At 44.0% G+C, this 14,989-nt stretch overlaps 1 protein-coding gene and 1 long non-coding RNA gene across 8 annotated transcripts in view; one reads left to right on the top strand and one right to left on the bottom strand.

Annotated features, from left to right (window-relative positions):
* Nucleotides 1-14,989, bottom strand: part of LOC140490617 (UDP-glucuronosyltransferase 2A1-like) — a 121,514-nt gene that overhangs the window by 50,109 nt on the left and 56,416 nt on the right. The window contains exons 1-2 of one of the 7 annotated variants that reach the window (XM_072589130.1): nt 8,062-8,880; nt 6,552-6,554 (exon numbers count right to left, since the gene is read on the bottom strand). The exons of 5 other annotated variants lie outside the window; for them this stretch is intronic. In XM_072589130.1, coding sequence (XP_072445231.1) covers nt 6,552-6,554; nt 8,062-8,776 — 718 coding nt within the window. In that variant the 5' untranslated portion in view covers nt 8,777-8,880. Of the gene's footprint in view, nt 1-6,551; nt 6,555-8,061; nt 8,881-14,989 lie in introns of those variants that run through there. One more of the 7 variants, XM_072589125.1, reaches the window with a different exon arrangement.
* Nucleotides 1-14,989, top strand: part of LOC140490693 (uncharacterized) — a 76,254-nt gene that overhangs the window by 57,084 nt on the left and 4,181 nt on the right. The gene's annotated exons all lie outside the window — the stretch shown is intronic.

Raw genomic sequence — 14,989 nt, 5'->3', positions numbered from 1 at the left:
CACCAAGCTGCAGTGCACAGATCCGGTCTGGATCGGCGCCCTGCCTGGTACTGGTTCAATTTTAAGCTACAGGAACAAGCAGAGTCCTGGAGTCTTCCAGAAGGATGGGGAAAGATCCACAGGCCCTGACTTATCAGGGAACTAAGATAATATTTTTCCGCGACTTTTCTGCGGCAGTGATCCCTAAAAGGAAATTGTTTGATGTTGTCAAGAAAAAACTAAGAGACCTTGATATTCATTATTTGATGAGATACCCAGCGTGCTTCGTATTATTCACAAGGAGAAGGCACAGTCATTTGACTCCTCGGAACAAGTAAAAATTTCTTGCACACTTTAAAATAATTTGGTCGGATTTATAGACACGGACAATAATGTTTGGTTTTTTCTCTTGCTATGTTTCGAGCAATGTTACCCCCTTCTTAAAGTAGTTGCTGTTGGTGTGTATATCTTTCTCTGATGAGGATTGGTGTTGGTATATCATTGGGGGTGGGTGGAGTGCTCATTATTTTGTCTGTTTCCTTCTATTACTTAGGTCTGGGGTGTGCCTCGAGCTGGAAAAGGGGAACGGAGATGTGCATAGGAGGTGTAAGCACCCTTTATGCGCAGGGGGTAGAGTTTCGCCATTAAGTGCCTTTTGCGTTTTGCAGTTAGTTTAGTTCTTTTGATTTTTCATAAATAGACTCCATGAGTCTTCTTTTGTATATGCTCAGCACACAGTAAGTCAAATTCCTCCTCTCGGCAGGTCAAAGGTGGTTGTAAAGGATCATGGCTAGCAGTGTTCTTAAATGGTGCACTGGAATATTAGAGAGATCCATTTGCCAGCTAAAAGGAGAAAGGTGTAGTCAAGCCTTAAAAAGGAGCAGGTAAATGTTGCCATGTTGCTGGAGACTCATCTTAATGACAAGGAACACTTGAAGTTACAGCAGGGCGGCTTTGATCAGGTTTTTTTCTCGTCCTTTAATACTAAGAGCAGGGGGTGGCCATACTTGCCTGGAAGAGTCTTCCATCTAATTTAATAGATTGTGGTAAAGGTGAATATGGTCAGTTTATTATCCTTAAGGCCCTATTACATGGCAAGGAATACAGTATTTTGAATTTTTATTGTCCTCCCTTTAATCTCTGACCGATGCACAATCTAAGCTGATGGTCTTTGCGTTGCATATTATTAAAGGGGGGAAGCTTTAATTGCCTCATGGATCCTGCACTGGATAGAATACCTAAAGGCCCCCCAAAGCTTTCTCTACAACCTAAACAGGTGAGTGATCTACGTGTGCAACTGGGGTTGGTAGACGTTTGGAGACATCTCCACCCTAGGGGCAGGGACTTCACGTTCTTTTTTAATCCTTATGAGTGTCATACGAGGATTGATTTGTTTTTCCCTAACTCCTGCGGCTCTTCCAGATTTGGTAGTATTGTGTTCAATTGGGAATATTGCCTTCTCTGATCACAAAGCATTATATTTAGTGTTCGAGGTTAAGGGTAACGCAATGAGCTCACGATGTTGGCGAATGGATCCCTTGATCCTCAAGTAGAGCAAGTTTGTTGAGTACTTTTCTAGGGAATTTAAGCATTTTCAGCCAGCAACAGCTAGTAATCCGTCCATTCTTTGGGAGACTGCTAAGGCCTATGCTAGAGGGATATTTATCTCATACTCGGCTAGTCAGAAGCAACAGAAGGGAAAGCAGCAGCATCTGTTCGAGACACGATTGAAGACAGTGGAGATGGCATATTTCAGTAGACCGTTAGTGATTAAGCTGCAGCAGATCACAGCCCTTCGATCCCCCTTAAAGGAACTTTCCTTTGTGAAGCAAAGGTTGTCTGAGCATGGTGATTGGCCGGGAAAATATTTGGCATATGTGGTTAGGAAGAAGACTGTCTCCCAATCTATTGCTTCTACTGGGGAAGGGTATGGGACTCTTACTTCTAAAAGATGCTAAAAAGATCAATGCAGCGTTTCTGAAGTTCTATTCTGAACTATATCATTCTGAATGTTGTGAGGTTAGATGGGATAAAATGGAGCCTTTTTTTAGGAACTTGGATCTTCCTGGGGTGTTTACTGAACAGATGTCTCTCGTTAGTGCTCCATTATCAGACCAAGAGATACAGGAGATGGTGAGGCAACTTCAAAGTGGAAAGGCACCCGGCCCTGATGGTCTTCCCAGTGGGTTTTATAAAGAATTTGTAAACATACTGTCAGGGCCAATGCTAGACATGTATAACTATTCATATAGTCATGGTTGCCTCCCGCCATCTTCAAGAGAGAGGCTAATATCTCTTTTATCTTCAAGAAAGGGAAGGCCCCAGAGGACTGTGCTTCTCATAGACCTATCTCGGTCTTATATTGTGATTTTCAAATTTTATCTAAGACTTTGGCATTGGGGGTTAGAAGGGGTGCTGCTCTCTTTTGTTAAAGAAGATCATACAGGCTTTATAAAGGGTCACATATCCTCTAATAATGTTAGGAGGTTGCTTAACATGGTTCAAGTGTGCTAAAAGTGATCGGTTCAAGGATTGGTTGTCTCTTTGGCATTTGATCGGGTGGAACGGCCATACCTTTTTTATACCCTGGAGCGGTTTGGCCTGGGTGAAGTGATTACGAGATGGATAACGGTCCTTTACGTGATCCTCTGGCGACGGTTTTCACCAACGGTATAAAGTCTGACAATCTTAACATTGGTAGGGGCAGTTGGCAAGGCTGTCCCCTCTCACCTTTGCTTTTCACAATAGTGATTGAGCCATTGGGGGAGGCCATCGGTGGGGATCCTAATATAGGGTCAAGGGCACATAAGATTACACTATATGCAGATGATGTTCTTATTTTTCTCTCCAATCCAGCAGTCTCAGTACCCTGTTTGATACAATATATAATTTAATTTGGTTCTTTCTCAGGTTACAAGATCAAGTTTTCAAAGTTGGAGGCTACGCCAATGGGGGAGTCTTAGGGGAATACCTGGTGTGGAAGGTGGGTTCCCCTTTAAGTGGGCACAGGGAAGTTATCTTTACTTGGGCCTCTCTGTTACCCCTAGTTTTGATCAGTTATTCAAGGCTAACTTTGTAAATTTATATGACAAGATTAAACAAGACCTTCAAAGATGGGGGTGTTTGGGAGGGGGGTTGGGTCAAGTCACTCTTATCAAAATGAATGTTCTTCCTCACTTATTGTACCCTTTGCGGATGCTCCCTTTGCTCTTTCCCAGACAAACATTTCGGAAATTAAATGGCTGGTTTGGTTCTTTTATTTGGTGTTATAAGCAGCCAAATATTAAGCTTGGAAAACTGCAATTGCCCCAGGGATTTGGGGAAGTGGACCTCCCAGACATTAAAAGATATCACCTGAGCTCCCTCCTAGCTTTTGTAAGTGACTGGGCCTGCGGGGACTCAGCGTTGACATGATTGGACATTGAGACCTCCCATTCAAAGTGTCTTCTTATCAACCTGTTTTTAGACAAAATGAGAACAGTTGCAGAACATTGCCATAATCCAATAGTTCCAATCATGATCAAAGCACGGAGGATAATGAGGCAGATGGAGGGTAGTATCTCTAAAACATCCTTTCTTACCCCCATAGTTCACATGCCAGCTTTCCAGCTAGGAACAATGGATCTCGGGTTTAAACTTTGGACGGATAGAGGAGTCTCTTGTTTGGGTGATCTATTTGAGGGTGAAATGTTGATGTGATTTGATCAAATAACTCAGCAATATGGATCACCGAAACAGGGATCTCTTGCATTTCTTTCAGATTAGGGATTTTACCTGAAAGGAGACCATGCTTTTGACTGAGTATTATAGATCTGATCTGGAAAAAGAGGGTGTTTCAGGCTAAGAACACTCTTTCAGTGAGTACTCTCAATTATTTGTTGGGGGGAGGTTCTTCAGGTGACATCAAGCAATTATGGGAGGTCTTTGAGAGAGAGAGAGCTAGGAGTTGAGATCACTTTGGAAGCATGGGAGGACATTTGTGAGAATGTGAAGGGAATTTCATTACGTAATAGGACCCATGCTCTGCAGTTAAAAATTCTTCATAGGGCTCATCTAGCCCCAGATCATCTTGCAAAATTTAAGCAGGGAGCATCTTCAGGTGTGCCCCAAATGTAAAATAAATACAGGTACCTGCATTTATTGTTTACGGTCCTGCCACAGGCTCAGTGTGTACTCGGAGTGCTGTGGCAGCAGTAATAGAGAGGGTCTTGGGGACTAAAGAGAAGGTGGGCCCGGTCTTTTTGCTGCTGGGTCTGCCAAATTTACCTCACTTAGATGTACATGAGGAAAAAGCTTTTTAACATTCTCACTCTTTGTGCAAGGAAGAGCATTCTGATATGCTGCATGTCTGAGAATGCCCTGGGAGTTTTGGGGTGGTGTGGGAACACATTCTTTTAGACTTGCTTACAAATATGGTGCACCAGAAAATGGACAACTTTTACAAGACGTGGCAGCCCTTTTTCAATTACATGGAAGTAGGTCTGTCCACCATTTTGATTAGGGCTTTTGACTAGCCAGGATGGTTTGGTCTGATAAACCTGAGGCCATGCGAGGAAGGATTTTGAACAAAAGTGTGTTTAATAATTGACGCTCTTAAAGGTCTTGTTGCACTTAGTGACGTTATTTATTTATTTATGGATTTGTAAAAAGTGTAGTTTTGTAGAGTAGTATAGTAGTTGGTTTATTGTTTATTGGTGTTTTTGATGTTATGATACTATATTTTCATGTTTCTGTAACTCGCTAGTTTTGTAAAGAAAAATTTTTCAATAAAAATATTTTAAAATAAGTGTTCAGCCACAATGCAGTGGGGTTGTTTTGTGTGTGTTTCCCAGAGATGTTCTCTGGAGCGTTCTGCAAGTAGTTGGATACAATAGATGATGTGTATGGAAGCACAGGTAAATCTGTGATGGGTGTAGAAGGCTCATTTGGGGCCTTGTGGGGGTGGAGGTAAGGTGGGAGTTGTGGGCACAGGTTTTGCAATTCTTGCAGTGCCAGGGGAAGGTGCCAGAAGGGGAGCTTGGGTTGGTGGGGGGCGTGGACCTAACAAGGGAGTTGTGGAGGGAATAGTCTTTATGGAACGCAGAGGGAAATGTACCCTGGTGGTGGGATCTGTTTGTAGGTGGCGGAAATAGCAAAGGATAATGTAATGTATCTGGAGGTTGATGGGGTGGAGGGTGAGGATCAGGGGCGGTCTGTCCTTGTTGCGGTTGGAGGGGTAGAGTTTGAGGGCAGAGGTGCAGGAAGTGGATGAGATGCGCTGGAGGGCATTATTGACCACATGGGAGGGGAAATTGAGATCTTTGAAGAAGGTAGCCATCTGGTATCTTCTGTGATGGAACTGGTCCTCCTGGGAGCAGATGCAGCACAGGCGGAGTTGGGAATAATGGATAGCATTTTTACAGGAGGCATGGTGGGAGGAGGTGTAGAACAGGTAGCTGTGGGAGGTGGTGGGTTTGTAGATGTTCATGTTGGATCGGTCACCATTGATGAAGATGGAGAGGTCCAGGAAGGGGAGGGAGGTGTCTGAGATGGTCCAGTTGAACTTAAGGTTGAAGTGGAACGTGTTAGTCAAGTTGATGATCTGTTCAACCTCCTCGTGGGAGCATGAGACGGTGCCGATACAGTCATCGATGTAGCGGAGGGAAAGGTGGGGAATGGTGCTGGTGTAGCTGCGGAAGTTGGAATGTTCCACGTACCCAATGGAAGAGACAGGCATAGCCGGGGCCCATGCAAGTGCCCATGGCTACCCCTTTGATCTGGAGAAAGTGCGAGGATTCAAAGGAGAAATTATTGAGCACGAGGACCAGTTCAGCCAAACGAATGAGAGTTTCAGTGGAAGGACACTGGTGGGGACGAAGGGAGAGGAAAAATTGGAGGGCTTCGAGGCCTTCAACATGGCAGATAGAGGTGTATATGGACTGGATGTCCTTTGTGAAGATGAGGCTTTGGGGACCAGGGAAACAAAAGTTATGGAGGTGGTGGAGAACGTGGGTGGTGTCCTGAACATTGATGGGGAGCTCCTGAACCAGGGGGAATAGGTCGGTGTCAAGCTACGTAGAGATGAGTTCGGTGGGGCAGGAGCAGGCTGGGATGATAAGTCGACAGGGGCATAGCCCTTTGTGTCTATGCTAGGGCACAAGACAGGAGGGTACGTCAGGGCCAATAACCCAGGCCAGCAGTTATAGGGGCCTGTATGCTCATTTTGAGATGCAGGGTTGTTATATTCAGGCTGAGGGCAGGGCCAGAGGTTTGGTTGGGCCACTGTGCTCTAGAGGTCAAGCTGGCACCTCTGCTTATGGATGGGAATGTTTTGCTTTGTTCTAAGGCAGTGGGTCCTAGTCTTGCAGCAATATTGGGCCTCTCATTTCTATCCCAGGCCTCTGCTCCATGCAAGATCAACTTAGTTAGTCCTGTTCAGTCCATTCCGGATTCTAAACTCATACCTCTGGGAAAAAAAATTGCACATTTCCTTTTCAGCTTTTTTTTTGCCATTTACTTTGAATTGGTGCGCCCTGATGTTCTTCCATCCAACATTCCAGTCTTTGAGTACCTCTCTCAAATGCTCTTTGAACCATCTTTTTCCATGAATAGTATCCCATGCTTCTCCAGTCTATTCAACTAACGAAAGCCAGTCATCCCTGAAACCATTCTCAGAAATCCTTTCTGCCTTTCTCCAATGCCTTCACATTCTTTCAAATGTTCAGAACACAGAAGTGGACGCATTAGTTCAGTTGAGATCAAACCAGTGTTTTATGAAGGTTCATCATAACCTTTTCTACTCTCTGTGTGGATCTGAAATGTCCAAGATTTTGTGATTTTTTTTTTAGAACTGTTTTCTTGATGTATCCTGCCACTTTCAATTTGTACAGGTATACCCAAGTCTATCTATTCCTGCAACCCATTTAGAATTGTATCCTTTAATTTATATTATCTCTCCCAATTCTTCACAACAAAATATTTCTTCATATTTCCTTTCATAAATGTGTCTGTTCACCCACGCTACCAGTTTACATTCCCTTAAGGTCAATCAATAACTTCTTCCTAATTCACAGCACTTAAATGTTTCATGTTCCTCAAGGACAAAAAAAATCAATCATCATTATCCTTTGTTTGCTGTCACTCAGCCAACTTCACATCCATCCCTCCACTGTCCCTTTTATTCCACGGATTTGAAATTTGCTGACAAGCCTTTTGTATGGCACTTTATCAAATGTGTTTTAGATGTCCATGTACATATTCTTTCATTTAGAATTAACAATCACTTGTACAATGGCGGATTAAGAAAAACCAACATTGATGATTGAAAGAAAATCATATTATACTAACGTGATTGCGTTTTCTGGTGAGTTAACAGTGATTGTTAATCCTAACCTGAGGCAGCTTTTCAAAAATCATTCTCAGCAAAGAGGTTAAAATGACTGGATCAAATTTGTGGGGTTATCTCATACGCATTTTTGAACAATATTTGCAATTCTCTAAGAACTTGAATCTAAGAAGGATGGGACCATTAAGGGCAATTCTTCTGCAACTTCCATTGTTATTTCACTCAATAAACTTATCTCATGCTGATTTATTAAGCTAAAGAACAATTTGTTTTTCTAATAATTTGATGCTCATAATTGTTTGTCCATTTTAAATCCATGTGGTAACTAGACTACCTCCTCTTTCAGAGTCGAAGAGTGTGGAGCTGGTAAAGCACAGCCGGTCAGGCAGCATCCGAGACACAGGAGAATAAACGTTTCGAGCATAAGCCCTTCATCATTCCAGATGAAGGGCTTAAGCTCAAAACGTAGATTCTCCTGCTCCTCAGGCGCTGCTAGACCTGCTGTGCTTTTCCAGTTCAACACCCATCGATGCTGATCTCCAGCATCTGCAGCCCTCACTTTCTCCTACCTCCTCTTTCACTCTGAATTTGCAATTATCTTCTTCCTTGGCATAAACAAATGAAAGGTATTATTATAGTACCTCAACTTTACACTCTACCTCCATGCAAAAATCTCCTTGTGTGTCTATAATCAGCTTGTTGAAGATTTAAGCACATTTATTATCACATTAAAAGGGTCAATCTATCTTGCAACTTACCTAACACTTTGCTGTAATACAAGTCCAAATCAGTCCACATCTGATCGCACATCAAATCATACATGAGAAAGTAAATGATATTCTGAACTCTTTCAATGAAGGTCATCTTATCTGTAAACTCTGACAGAGTCGCAGGTACATAGGAAGGAGGGGCTGGGATTTGCCCACAAAATCTCTCTACTGTAAATCCTGGAGAAAATCTCATAGTAAAAATGAAAGGAATTCCTAGCTTTAGAGCTAAAAGGTCACCACAACAATGTAATGGGTCAGCCAGCAGAACTTTAAACTTTGCTTCCTGCAGTTTCCGCAGCAGTTTGTGGTTTTGTAATATTCCTTCACAGATGTGCCTGGCCAGTTTTGTTCCATTTGCCATGATTGCTGAGAATCTTCTGTAGGCAGCCCAGTAAGATAAAAAAGGTTTCTCATACATGAAGAATGCTGTTGCTTCTTTCAGAAACTCTTGATATGAACCAGAGACAAATGGGACTTCAAACTCTTCAAATTTTAAGCTGGAAGACTCTGATTGTTTGATGAAAAGTGCAGACGAGTATACAACCACAGTAACATTGTGACCCCTCTCGATCAGCTCCTCAATGACAGGTTTTAAATTAATCCAGTGACTTCCTTCTGCAGGCCAGATCAGCACATTCTCACTGGTAGCCCTCTGAAGAAAAAGGAACACTGGAAACAGATGTCTGAGCTGCATGATGGCCATCAAGAGTGGCTCAGAGTAGCATCTTTTCTCAATAACCTGTTCAGTGATGTCCTAACACACCTTAAACCCAGGCCTCCTTGGTCTACACACTGCAGCAGGAAACTCCGCCCAACTGTATGAATCAGAGTAATTAGATCTACTTAACTATAGATGTTGAGCTAATAGAGTTAAAAGTTCACTTCTTTATTATGAAGTGAAAGCAAATTCTAATTTCTGGACTGGATTAAGGTTTATATGGATTCTGGTTGGATTCGAAAGTTAACTTTCAAGAGGTAAATAAGCTATACCTGTAAAAAGGAATCAATGGCAGGTTTAAGGAGAAAGTGCACAGGAGTGGGACAAAGTGATAGGTTATCAGAAAGTGACCACCCCCCTCTCCTTTATGAATTACTTTCCTCTACATCCATTGGCTCTATCATGTATGAGCTGCCCCAGCACAGCCAATATAAAACAGTTACACTGCTTGCTAACACAGGGAAGAAGGGAAAATCCAACTTCTAATGTCCCCAAAATGCCCAGCAAATAATTAGAGAACGGTTGCCCCCATAAGTTGAATGGAAGGAAATTGTGAACAACTGCTCTCCTTATCACACTCTAAATAATTCCTGTGCTTCACTTGTGAGCTGTAAAGCAGCAAAGTTGGGAGAGAAACAACCTGTGACTGGAGGAGAGGACACAGTTTGGAAAGTAAGTGCTGGCAATGAGGCAGTCATGGTCAAGGGGGATGCCTTGGTCTGAGGTGGGAGTGTAGAGGATGCTTTTACCAAAGCCAGGAACAGAAACTGCTTTTAGCTTAGGCTGGGGTCAGGGATTGCTTTTTTTTTTGCCATGGCTGGGAGGTGGGATGGCCTTTTACTGGATCTAAAGGTTCCATTTGCTGGGGCAGGACATTGGGGAGGGAAGGAAGGTGGTTGCAAGATGGTTTGGAGATAGAGACAGCACGTGGAAATGAGGAGGCAAGGAGGCTGCAATGTAGGGTGGGTAACAAGGAGGCAGCAGGGGGCTTGGGAGGAATAGAAGGCTGCATGAGGGAGAGTAGAAATAGGGTAGGATGAGAAGGAGACTGCAAGAGCGGGTGATAAGAGAAGGAGGCGGAAGAGATGCCTGAGGGGGGGGGAAACAGGCTAAGAGGAATATAAGTCAAGATCAAGATTTTTGCCTGATACATCGATTTTCCTGCTCCTCAGATGCTGCCTGACCTGCTGTGCTTTTCCAGTACCACTCTAATCTTGATGCTAATCTCCAGCATCTGCAGTACCCACTTCTGCCTAAGAGGAATATGAGAGGGAGACTGCAAAAAAGAGAGAGTATGTTTTTTTGTGGGAGAAAATACAGGTCCCAGTCTCCCCATGACATGGCCATAAAACAGACAACACAAATATCTGCACTGAGCCATTGAACCTACCTAAAATGCCTCAAATTGGCCTAACCAGCTGCACCAGACATCACACATACCACAGGACATAACTCATCCAGCCCCTGGCCAAGAGAATATATTTCTTCAGATTAACTGACAATGTGCCTCCTATTCCACAATAGCCCAGCACCTCCGATGTCCTTAGGGCACAGCTGCTCCCACTAGGAGTCAAGCCCTCACAAAGGGTACTCAGACAAAGAGGCACCAAAGGTACTTTGCTTGCCCCCTCAATAATATGAACACATTGATACCAGATGAAACCTGCCAATACCTAGTCCAGCCAAGGATGAGAAAACTCCTGAGTCAATTAAGAAGTTCTGTCAGACATCAGACACTTGATTCTTTTCAATGAATGAACTTTATTTCTCCTTGTTGGACAACTCATACCATTGTCTCATAACTGACACTTCATTGTTGTTAGGGTATAACACTCCACTGTATTCTCTGTTGGGCGAAGAAGCTGTGGCTCCTTCTGAACAGCCTGTCAGTGATTATTTCAGTGGGATGTAAATATATGGCTTACTTGAAAAACAGAAGGCTGGCTGCGACTGTGAATGTATTCAGCATTCAGAAGCCTGTGGAGACGCTGTGTGACCCACACAGGGGGCGGTCACGTGACGTTCCGTTTCGCGCCCGGAAGAGTGCGAGGCGGTCACGTGACGTTCCGTTTCGCGCCCCGGAAGTGGGCCAAGGAGGTCACGTGATGCTCCGTTTTGCGGGCCGAGGAGGTCAAGTGATGCTCCGTTTCGTGGGCAAAAGAAGGTCACGTGAGGTTGGACATCCGGGAATGCGAGGAGGCGGGGAATGGAGTCAGATCAACAGCCAATTAGAAGATAATTCTACCTCAGTGTTTATATGACATTTTTTATTGTATAAAAGACTGGGGCAGGGACAGAACGAGGTCTTACTTTTTGAACTGGCACACTTGGTAGTTTGTCAGGGATAAAAAGGTTTAGACCCAGAGCTCTGAATGCTTTGTCCACTTACTGTTTAAAATAAATTAAGAATGTGAGACCGAATATCTTCTCCTATTGCTTCATTTAAAAGAACACGCAGGACTGGGCTCACACATAGAAGAAAGTAAGCTGGTAGATTGAGCCAAAGTCCAACAATTTGGTGAGCCTGACGTGATGAAGATGGAGAAGTGACGGAAAGAGAGAAAAATAGAAACAACGGACAACTGACGTCTGATGACAACAACAAGCAGCGCCGCATAAAAAAGGTGAGCGGACGCCTGTTTATATCGAATTCTGCAATTGGAGATACTAAATTGATTGTTGTCATTATACTGCAAGTATCCTAGTAATAGTAAGTGGATAAAGTATTGATGTTGTACGTACGGGTTTAAAGTCCCATGGGGTTAGAGTCCTCATAAAAACAACAAGGTACGGATGTGTGAGGAGGTTTAAAGTCCATTGAGCAGGATCGCATAAAAGCAACGCTCACAAATTTTGGTTTATGATTGATGTGTTGTACGGAGAGTGGTATAAAAGCCAGTAGTGTTTTGAAGACAGAGACGGTGGAAACCTAACAGTGACAACGAAACTGCTGATAAATCTCGCTGAAAGGGTCAGTTGCTCGGGTGTACTCCATACAAATTGACTGGCCACTGGATTTGTCTCTGATTGGGTTAGTTGTGCAGTTATATTACATCCAAACCAATTGACTGCTAGACGGGAGGATTAAAATAAAAATACATAAGATGAAAGGGGAATTTGATAAAGAGTGTGAGGAATACGGAGGATGTTCTTCCGATTTAATGTTGCCCGTAAAACAGCAGTGGGGTAAAGCCAGAAGTCAGTTGGTCAGTGGGCTTGCAAAGAACAAACAAAAAACAATGATGGAGAAATATGATAAGATTTGGGAGGAATTACAGAAACAGGGCAAAGTCCCTAAAGATGAGGAGAGAGAGAAATTGTCACTGTTTTTGGGAAAAGCAGAAGAGCAAGCTAAACTAGAAGTAGAAGAGCACATGAAGGGAAAGAAAGGGTCAATATTAGTTAGAAGAAAGTGGACAAAAGAAGGTGAGGAGAAAGAAGAGAGGAGGATTCATCTGCACAACATGACATTAGCCTGTATGGCGGTAGAAACATTACAAAAGAGAGTAGGTGACAATAGAATTGACAAAGGAGACAGAAAAGGCAGGACCATCTGCGCCATTATATCCTAAATTGCCTGTGGTACAATCACTGCCCCCATATCCTATAATACAAATGCCACTTATGTATGTTCAAGAAGGGGTGTTAGATGTGCAAGAAGTAGGAACAAGAGAGTATAATGTTGTAAAACAGAGACTGGTGGAAGCTGTAGAAGAAAGTATCAGAAAAGTAGAAAAATTAACACTAGAAGTTGGTCAGAGGGTTAAGGAAGCAGAGGAGGCAAATAGGGTGATGATGACGCACAGTGAAAACAAAGAACAGCCAAAACAGGGGAGATGTCTAGCAGTACAGGAGCCAGATGCTCATTCGACACCGTATAGTGCTGGTAATGAAAAGAGGGGAAGATTACATGATTCAGGTCAGTTATTGGATGATGGGTTCTCAGACAGAAGACGGAGAGATTTGAGGGAAGAACGGGTAGAGAGAAATTGGATGGGGAGGAGTCTAAAAGTAGTATAGATATTGAGGATGAAGAATCCCTGACAGACGATGATCCAAACACCTATCCAGTCACTTTGAAAGGTTCACTCACAATGCATACCGAACATGGTCCTTCACTGAAGCCCCTACCTGAACCAAGTTACAGCCTGCGTCCCAGAGACACATTACAACAGTCTGTACAGTATCAGCACCACTAAATGCCATTAATTTACAGAGACTCTTATTTGGGGGATGTTTATCATCCCTTCACATATACTGATATGAACTGCATCCTGGATAAAATGCCGCCACCCATGGAGGGAGGTGGGCCTTGGATGACTAAATTTTGCCAATATACACTAGGGTACAAGTTAGCTATGGGTGATTGGAGAGCTTTGTTGAGCAAGCATTGACTATGTGGGAAATACAGCAGATTGAAGCGTCTGCGGAGACCACCTTATTACCTGATTCAGACCCATTTGCGCAGCATGCCACCTGTGTGGGAAGGGCAATGAGGGAGAGATTCCCGATTACACCGGGAGCGATGCACTCACTCACCTTCACAATGAAGGAGGGTGAGGATATGTCTGCCTTCTTGGCTCGGTGTAAGGGCACGTGGACAGATACTGCGGGGAGCCATCTAGGGTCGGGTCAGCTACAGACCACATTATTTAGGAATGCCGTTATGGCAGGGATGCCTAAGGAAGTAAAAGAGGCAATGGAGAGTAATCCTGACATCCCAGGTTGTTCTACAGAACAGTGGGAAAAACATTTGACGCACCACATGAAGCGTTACAGGATAAAACAAGATGAAGATAAACAGAGCAATGAGTCAGCTCAAGTGCAGTTGCTGAAGTTACAGCTCGATGAGGCTAGGAGGAAGGCTAATGATACAAAGAAGGCCTTCCAAAAGATGACTAATCAGATGGTTCAGCGACTGTCGCCACAAAACAACCCGCCGAGTTTAGACCCAACACCTGATTGGATGCCACCCTACCCCCAATATGGGGGCAGGCCTATAAGTGTTCCAGGAGGAATACGTGGTAGAGGAAGGGGCCGCGGAGGATTCAGAGGTCAGCCATCCAACACCTGTTTTGAATGTGGCCAACCCGGGCATTGGAGAAGGAATTGTCCCATGTTGTGGGGACCCCAGGGAGGCCAGGGATTGATCCGAGGACAGTATGTCCGCTCAAGTCAGCCTCCTTTTCAACAGGCTGTTCAGCCTGACCAAGTCCCAAATGCAGCTGCAGCCCTGGTGCAAGGACAGTACCCCCAAACTATGCCGGAAGGGCAGGGGTACAAATATTGACGGGGCCTGAGAAACCAGGGGCATGTGGGGTTGGCAGACCCCTATATGCAAATGAAGGTAATGGACAAGAATCTGTCTTTTTTGGTTGACACGGGTGCAAGATTTTCTACCATCACCTGTGATATACCTCGGTCCAGCATGTCATCCTCTAGCGTTGAGTTAGTAGGGTTCTCGGGTAAACCAGAAAATCTGCCTTTGACACCGCCACTGATCACATCAGTGGCCGGACAGACCTTCCATCACCAGTATATTTTATCACCTGCATGCACCGTGAATCTGATGGGCCGTGACTTGCTGGTGAGATGTGGGGTCTCGGTTCTGTGCGGACCAGACAGACTGATAGTGACCTTTCCAAATGGCCATTCCGTCAACTGTTCTATGATAATGATACACTCTGGATCCCAAATGATGCTATCACCAGACACATCATCAATGACAGAAGGACAGTGGGCAGATATATACTGGGGACTCCTCGAACCCGAAAACGGGGCAGAACAACGGCATACAGTCTTTATACAACCAATGGCGACCCTGGGTTCAGATGCTGCACCCCTATGCTCCTCCTGCAGATCCCCTTCATGTTACCTTATATTACGATAGAGATGATGATGAAATTTATCAGCATGTATTCTATCAGCACCTAGAAGGGACTCAATGGGATATTTCCTCCAGTTGCATTCTGCTCGGAAAAGAAGGTGTGGCGGGTGTTGTTGAATTAACTGCAGAACAGTTGGAATGGTATGAGATGTCTGTAGAAGCCATACCTTATGTCACATTGGCCGTGCAGGCAGAATATCAGGCTAAGGATCTGGGACCTATGTCCAAACGCTTGATGGTGGTGACAGACTGGATGTGGACTCAGTTACCCGGGTTTACAATATTCACCATCAGAGGAAGCCTAGAGAATT

Source organism: Chiloscyllium punctatum, chromosome 2, assembly GCF_047496795.1.
Source record: "Chiloscyllium punctatum isolate Juve2018m chromosome 2, sChiPun1.3, whole genome shotgun sequence".
Lineage (NCBI taxonomy): Eukaryota > Metazoa > Chordata > Chondrichthyes > Orectolobiformes > Hemiscylliidae > Chiloscyllium > Chiloscyllium punctatum.
Note: the sequence above shows the minus strand (reverse complement) of the source record. Positions and strands in the feature narration are given on the sequence as shown.